General features: G+C 35.5%; 1 protein-coding gene across 1 annotated transcript; it reads left to right on the top strand.

The window, feature by feature from the left end:
• The first annotated feature begins 1,119 nt into the window (after positions 1-1,119).
• LOC132940567 (uncharacterized) lies at positions 1,120-1,983 on the top strand. The gene has a single exon (XM_061008298.1). The coding sequence runs from the start codon at positions 1,120-1,122 to the stop codon at positions 1,981-1,983; it is 864 nt and encodes a 287-aa protein (XP_060864281.1).
• The last annotated feature ends 6,792 nt before the right edge of the window (positions 1,984-8,775 follow it).

Below are 8,775 nucleotides of genomic sequence, written 5' to 3'. Positions count from 1 at the left end.
ATTTTATTTTAACAATAAATACTTTTATTAATACAGTGTTGACTTTGTAGATGGGTAGTAATAAATTAACTGTACATTTAGGATACATGCATTCAGGTGAATAATTATAAGATTGCAATGATAGATGTTGTAATAACGTAGAAATAAGATAAAATACAAATAATTATAAATACGACTCCTGTCGATAGTTATATTAAAATAGTAAAAGTTAGAGTAGTAAAATTACGCTATTACCTTCCTCCAGGTGTTCGGAGGGCTCTCGAGATCGTGTATTCGAGAATTAGATCAAATACACCATACAATATAATTTTATGGAAAAAAAGGCACATAGAATGTATTAACTGCAATCAACATAAAATATTATATGCCTTACCTGATTCGCAGTTGTTTGTAGATAATATTGTAGGAGTTTTAGGTTTTAGATAAAACAAAGTAATACTTCAAATACACAAATTTAAATAAAGAACGCACTGATTATTGCTCGCATAAGGAGTCCAGTTGTCGCTCGTTGAAATCGGTTTCTTTTTGTACTTGAGAGGGTGTTACTCTGGTGGTTGGTGCTCATGCACTGGTTTAAGGGACGGACGCGAGGATGCTGACCAGAGAGTGGTGGGTGGCTTTGTCACTAACTTATTGTGGGCCTGGGAACTAGATTATTCTTTGGCGTCAGCATAAAACAAGGTCACACACATCCTACGTAATATTGTTATGAGTGTGTGTCGAATTCTTAGTTGTCGTTGTCAATGGTTTTATTTGATGCGACCGATTTCTACAAGCGACAGCCTGGCCGTTGTTTATTATTCTGTAAAATTTTAGTTTATTATAATGGTGTGTGAGCATATCATTACAATGTAAGATGTAAGATGGGTACTTGTTTGTATCGCCCCGCCAGTACACCGTATAAAATTTATCGCCCCGCCACTCTTGTTTGTTATCGCCCCTCCAGTACATCGCATAAAATTTATCGCTATTGCTAATCGTGTGTGATCTATTTTAGAAAATGAGTAAACTACATTTTATCATTTTTATGATATAGGATATTAGTTCGTTGCTGGCTTTAGTTTACTATTTAATTTACTTATTACCTACTATAATGAAAAATTCGATTTATACGTTAAAATGAATTTTACTAAATTACTTACAATTGTTTCAAACCGTGATACTGGAATTAGCTTTTTACAACAACATAATATAATCAAAGTTAGTGAAGTGTGTGAAAATGGCCATATAATGTCCATCAAGGGATCGCGATGGCGATGTCAGAAAAGAAGTTGCCGAAAGGAAAAAGGTTTGAGAATTAATAATTGGCTAACTGGTTCTAGACTACCAATACACACAATTGTCCATTTCATATACTACTGGGCCCGAGAAATGTCTTCAGTAACATTTTGTAAACGTGAACTAAATATGGGACAAAATGCTGTGGTTGATTGGAGTAATTATCTACGTGAGGTATGTGTATGGAAGCTTGAAAATAATCAAAATAAAGAAATTGGTGGTCCCGGTCTTTTTGTTGAAATAGATGAAAGTTTATTTGTGCGTAGAAAAAATAATGCTGGGCGTATTCTGCCACAGCAATGGATTTTTGGTGGAATATGTCGGGACACTAAAGCGTGTTTTATAATCAGTGTACCAGATCGATCGGAGAAAACATTGTTACCTATAATACAAAAATATATAAGACCAGGCTCAATAATTTTGTCAGATTGTTGGAAAGCTTACAATAATTTGCAGCAAGTGGGATTCAAACATAATACTGTAAACCACACCTACAATTTTGTCGATCCGGACACAGGGGCTCACACCCAACATATTGAGAGGTTGTGGGGTTCTGCTAAATGGGGCAATAAAAAGCGTCGTGGAACTAACAGAAATTTTCTAGAATCATATTTGGCAGAGTTTATGTGGAGAACACGTCTCGGAGAACAAGACGCATTTGAAACTATCCTCAAAGATATTTCCGAATTCTGGCCTCCATTATAACTATACATTTTTTAATTTAAACTTTATACTATACATTTATATATTTAAAACTATTAAAATAAAATAAAATAATATTATATATTGAAATATTTTTTTTTATTTATGGAGGGGCGATAACAAACAAGAGTGGCGGGGCGATAAATTTTTTACGGTGTACTGGCGGTGCGATAACAAACAAGTACCGTAAGATGTATTGTTGATTCATCAATACGATGCTGGGTGGACTTGAGGACTTCCCATGTTCAGCGACCGGCATCGACCCGTTTTGTGGCACAGCGGAAACTTCGTACAGCTGACTGTTCGACAAAGACACTGTAATATTATTTGAAAAATATTATTTCTACTTAATCGTAATAACTGGGTATAATGAGTTTAATGTTATATTATATTATAATAAATATTAAGTACCTATATTATTAGCTTCTAATAATTGGGATGTCATTTTTGTAGATATTGCTCCGGACAAAATGATGCTGGCCCAGCGCTATGCCACGATTTATGGCTTACCTATCCGATGAAATTGTTGGAGACTCTTTCAAACTGGGCAATCTGATAAACGGTGACGTGATCGTTACTTCGCGGCCATCATAGGGTAGACCAGAATACACAAAAATGTAGGTCATAGGGTAGACCAGAATACACAAAAATGTAGGTCATCGGGCTGTCGGTGGTATGTATGATAAAGTCCTGGAAGTGGGAATTACAATAGCCCCTAAAATGCTGTTACACCTCAACCTTAATAAAAACAAAGAATGATTAAAAAATTACAACGGAATTGGCCTACAAATCTGAAAATAAGTTTATGGACAGATAACTTCTCAACGTAATATTATGACCGATCCAATAATAACTTTCCATAGGTACCAGACCGATGTGCGACGGCTGCTCACCAACGTATCGTCATCCACCAGATGACTTTGGTAAGTTTTCAAACTATACTGCTCATTCTAGTGGAATGCTAAAGAAAATTAATTTATTAGATAAATATTATACTATAACAATTTTTAAATATAGACGTTTTCAACTCACAGTTATGCATATATGGATGTCGACCGGTTTGGGAGCGACGTATGATACGCCATTGTTCTAATGAATTCAAACATAAATAATATATTATTATAATATTTTTATGTGTATATAGGTACGGTTAGGTATATTAAATTTGATGTGTCGTGTATTGTAATAATTACTCGCCTAAAGATATAGGTTATTAATAATAATAAATAATTAACAACTGCGAGTTTTCAATCTTAAAAAGTGGACTGTATTAAAATGATATACACCACACAACATAAAATAAATATAAATAATAATTAGCATCCGTATAATACATATGAGAGGGATGTAGGCGCCCACCTACTATATAATATAATATTGAACCGATTGCTCGATATTCGAGACAATAATATATATTAATAATACAAAACGCCGCGAAGGCAATATAAAAAATAAACAAACAAAATACCAAACAATGATATGGTATCATAAACAATGATTTGTTGATATACAATCAATGATAATAAAAGCGCGTATCACTGTCGTGATACCGCATTACCGGTTGTTGTCGCCGACCGCTCGACTGTCTTTATGACCAAACCTCCATGACGCCTGCTTGCCCGTTCTGACCCCTCGATCCACGTTGCTGGCTGTTGGCGCTAGGCGAATTATCCTGGTCGCACCCGCGCGCGATCACTGCTGGATACAATATAGCTTACTACCGCCTTGCCCGTTACTGCTTTAAGTACCCGGCACCCGCGTACTTCAAACAGTTATATTGACAATTTATAATAATAACCGAGTCGCCCGGTCGCACTCACGACGTTGCACACAATTATATGCCACCGATGGCAAATGCACTGCACCGTATTGATTCCGTAATCAAAATATGTCGAAAGGCGACGTGACGTGTAAATAATAAATATGTTACGCACCGCGACTACGACAACGGCGGTGGGCACGGAACGACGACTGTCTTAATTGCTACAAAGTCCGTGTACCGCGGTGGTAGGCCACTGTTGGTGGCGGCCGGACGGAAAGCCGATTTTCACTATTCGGCAGCGGGGGGGTGGGGTCTTCTATCGGCGTAGACCTGCGACAAAAATAAATATGGTCGCCGCCGGAGTCGGCACCGAACATCCTCCCGCCTTTGAAAGCAGTGAGCTTTCAAACTTTCTTGTCCTGGTTTTCATGTATTTGGTGCAGTCAACGGCATTACAGTTATAAACAATTCTAACAGTGTTGGGAAGGAACGCGTTCCTTGAGGAACGCGTTCCTGGAACGCGTTCCTTTTATAGGAACGAAGCTCGGAACGCGTTCCATTTAAAATATAGGAACGAGGAACGGGAACGAGTTCCTATTTTGAAGGAACTTGAACGAAAATTTCCGTTCCTCAAATAATGAAAAAATTTTAACACGTTGAGTGCCACAGTATATTTTATGAAGCGCATATAGTGTGTTTCCGCGCCAAAACTGAGCCGCGACGCCGTCGGTCGACTACGTGTCGTGTTCCGGGTCGTTTCCGGTTCCGCGCGCCAAATTAGTTCTTCTCAAACAAAACAAAATGTCAGTATAAAAATATTTTTTCAAATAAATTGAATTAAAAAAAAAAACAGATTGTTGTATCATACTATGTCCTATACTCCTATGGGCTATAAGCCTATAACCTACAGCATGTCTCTATGTGTGGTGTATCGTGTATAGTACACACTATACACTGTATACTATACTACTATAGTAATATAAATGTATAATATTATGCAATTATGCAATATGAATGTATATATATAAAGTTTCAAGTCTACGCTATACAACTTTTGAATTATAACAAAAAAAATCTAAGACAAATCATTTTTGTTAAAAATCGGTGCTCCTAGAAAGGAGTGAGTTAACCGATTTCAGTGGTGGTCAATGGTGTTTTTTGCGAAAAATTTTTAAGTCAGAAATAATCGGTTAACTCTCTCAGTTCGATTATTTCTGACTTAAAAATTGTTCGCAAAATACACCATTGACCACCACTCAAATTGCAAAAAAAGGAACATGAAGGAACGGGAACGCGTTCCTTTTTAAAAAGGAACGGGAACGCGTTCTTATTTCGGGACAGGAAAGAGGAACGGGAACGAGTTCCTTTCTTACAGTAGGAACGAGGAACGGGAACGAGTTCCTTTTTAAAAGGAACTTTCCCAACACTGAATTCTAAGATAATTACTAATTATGTAAATTTTTAAACTATAACATGTTATATTTGTATTTATTTAGACAGACGCGCGGAGTGCAGCGGACGACAAAACAACTTACAGCGAGTACGATCTAATTAAGACTGTTTATTATAATATATAACGACTATCGCAGTATCGCGCTGTCGTCGATACCGATTACATAATAGTATAAATATTAATTAGGTAGGTAACATACATAACATTATTCCTCCTTAAAAATAATAATAATAATCTAATAACATTTTATAATTCAATTACTTTTGCTTTCACATTCTTATTAGACTGAAACAACATATTATAATTGTGCACATAATAATATAATAAATAATAATATAAACACAACAATAATAATTAATAACTAATACATTATTTTTTTTTTTAATCACTCTGATGTATTCCTTCGCTTAACATACTATATTTTAATTTATTTATATGCACCATTTTCACACTTCCATTCATCATCACTAAATACCTACATCCACTCAGTACTTTCATAATTTTACCTGGTAACCAATTTTGACTTTTTGCTTGTGGGTTTTTTACTAACACATTTTTATTAATTTCAAAATTTTCCGATTTTCCAATTGAGTGCTCTAAAATAATGTTCCCCCCTATTTTTGGTTTTAATACTGTTAATTGTGTTTTTGGCTTAAAATTTAACATAAATTCTGCTGGACAACAACCTGTGTCAGCTGACGGTGTATTTCGATAAGACAATAATACATCGTCTATTTTCGTTTGCATTCTCGTTATCTCTCTCTCATTACACAGTGACTTAATTAATATCTTCTTTATAGTTTGTACCCCTCTCTCCGCCAAACCGTTTGACTCCGGATTATACGGTGGAGAATGTAATAACCTTATACTATTATTAATACAATATGTTTTTAATTTTTTTGAACCAAACGGCGGTCCGTTATCGCACACAAGTATTTCAGGCGATCCAAAAGTATAACAACAACGGCTTATAACTCTGATTACCGTTGTTGCGGTTGTATTATTTAACGCCCAACATTCAATCCATTTACTTCCACTATCTACTAGAATTAATATTTTAATTTTATTTACGTCCAAAAAATCAATATGAATACGCTGCTATGGTTTTTCTGACTTCGGTCAGGGGACAAAAATTTTATACCTGGGTGGTTTTTATGTAAAATATTTAACACTTGCTGTCTTAATATATTTGGAACTACAACTCTATTTCCTACAATTAAACATTCCTTTTCAATTGATAACTCGGACCTCCTACGAAAATATGGTTCTGACTAGTTTTTATAATTTTTATGGCCAACCCAACCAGACTTAACCTGCTCACAAACTATTTTTAAAACAGCGTCTTCACTTGTTTGCTTTGCTATTTCGTGAAACGTTAATGGTAACTGTTCAACTAACATTATTGAACCTAAATCTTCATCAATATTTTCCTCTATAGGCAATCTCGATTGCGCATCAGCATTATTTATATTTGACCCCTATCTATATTGAAATTCATAATCATAACCCGATAATATTATAGCCCATCTCTGAAGTCTTGACGAAGCATGTACTGGAATTATTAAATTATTAAATACATCGTCTATTCTTGGCAACGGATGTTGATCTTCTTTACGTAAGGATTTAATGTATTTTTAAAATCGACACAAATTCGTATTTTATTATTTTTTTTTGGAACTATAACTATCGGAGACGCCCAATCACTTGTTACCACATGCGATATTACTCCTTCCTTTTCTAATCTCACCAGTTCTTCTTCCACTGCAGGTTTTAACGCATAAGGCACTTGGTACGCCCTTTGAAATTTCGGTACACTATTTTCTCTTAGTTCCAAATTTACTTCAAGATTTTTTATACATTCTTCCTCATTGACCAACCTTTTTACTACACCCGGAAATTTCAACTTAATTTCACTCACTATGTCGTTCACTTGATTTTCATTGCTTTTTTTTGTACCTTCACTTTTTTTACAATTTATTTCATTACATTCAAATTTTATTTTATGACAATTAAAAATATTTTTCCATTCAGGAAACAATTCATTTAACCACGAACGACCCAAAAGTGACTTTTTTACACAATTTTCTGTTACAATTAACGGTAATTTAATAATTTCATTTTTTGAGGAACTCACATTTACAATTAATTGACCAACTACTTTTATAGATTCCCCATTTACTGATGACAGATTAAATTTTTCTTATTTCTACACATTACCGATACATGTCCTTTTAGTTTGCAATTGAAACACTCCCATTGCTTTGCTGGACAGTTACGAGCATCATGAGTTCTTCCACACCGGTAACATTGACTCGTCTCTTTACTTGATCCCTGTTGTGACTGACTGTGCGATTGACTACCTCGTTTTGACCCCTTAGCGCTTTGATTGGTTGACTGACTACTACTTGGTACTGCACTGGTATTTTTCTTTAACTGATCTGTCTTAGACTGTGGTTTATTTTTGTAATTTTTTGCGATCCAATTTACTTGAGATTTATTTTTTATATGGTTGGACTGATTTTTCACTAATTCTAAGTCCAAAGCTTTTTCACATGCTTTCTGAAAAGTTAGTGATGACTCTCCCAGCAATTTTCTTTGACAAGCTTCATCCGCTAGACCTACAATTAGTCTGTCGCGAAATGCATCGTCCAAAAATGTGTCAAATTCACAGTGACTTGCTAACTTTTTTAACGTAGTGATAAATTCTTGTACCGATTCCCCCGGACTTTGACAGCACTGATTAAATTTAAAACGGTCACTTACCACTAAACGTGGTGAATATATCGCGTCCAAATATGTGACTAGTTCTTCAAAAGTCTTTTCTGAGGGATGGCATGGTAAACATGCGTTCTTTAATTGACTGTAGGCTTCTGAACCTATAAACGCAATGAGGTGCTTTTGACGTTGATCGTCTTTCACTTTTAACACTGACAACTGAGCCCTTAAACGATCAAGATAATTTTTAAACTGTTCCTGATCTGGCACATAAGACGAAATTGTGTTCGACATTATGAACTTCGTTTGTACGTTTGCAAGACCACAAAAGAAACCAAACACTTTTCATATATTAATCACGCACATTATAATCTATACGATTTCCTTTATACATTTTTAACAAAAAAAAAACGTATAACGCATTTTCTTTGTCGCCAAATGTTATATTTGTATTTATTTAGACAGACGCGTGGAGTGCAGCGGACGACAAAACAACTTACAGCGAGTATGATCTAATTAAGACTGTTTATTATGATATATAACGGCTATCGCAGTATCGCGCTGTCGTCGATACCGATTACATAATAGTATAAATATTAATTAGGTAGGTAACATACATAACATAACATTGAGGTATAAGTCCGGTCCTGATAGGTGTTTGAAACACGACAACAATTCCCTAGGAAGCATACCTCTGGAGGCCGGGTCGGCCGGATTTTCAACCGTGCTTACGTGAGCCCACTCACAATTGGGCACCAGCGCGTGTATCTTGGTCACGCGGTTGGTCACGAAGATTTTGAATTGCTTCTGCTCTCGCGTGAGCCATGCTAAAACAACTGTGGAGTCTGTCCACGCTCTAATTTTG

Source organism: Metopolophium dirhodum, chromosome 3, assembly GCF_019925205.1.
Source record: "Metopolophium dirhodum isolate CAU chromosome 3, ASM1992520v1, whole genome shotgun sequence".
NCBI classification, from domain to species: Eukaryota; Metazoa; Arthropoda; class Insecta; order Hemiptera; family Aphididae; genus Metopolophium; species Metopolophium dirhodum.
This window is presented reverse-complemented; position numbering and strand designations above follow the sequence as displayed.

Excerpts from the sequence above, each read along its gene's own strand:
- LOC132940567 (XM_061008298.1), top strand. The coding sequence starts at position 1,120 with ATGAATTTTACTAAATTACTTACAATTGTTTCAAACCGTGATACTGGA.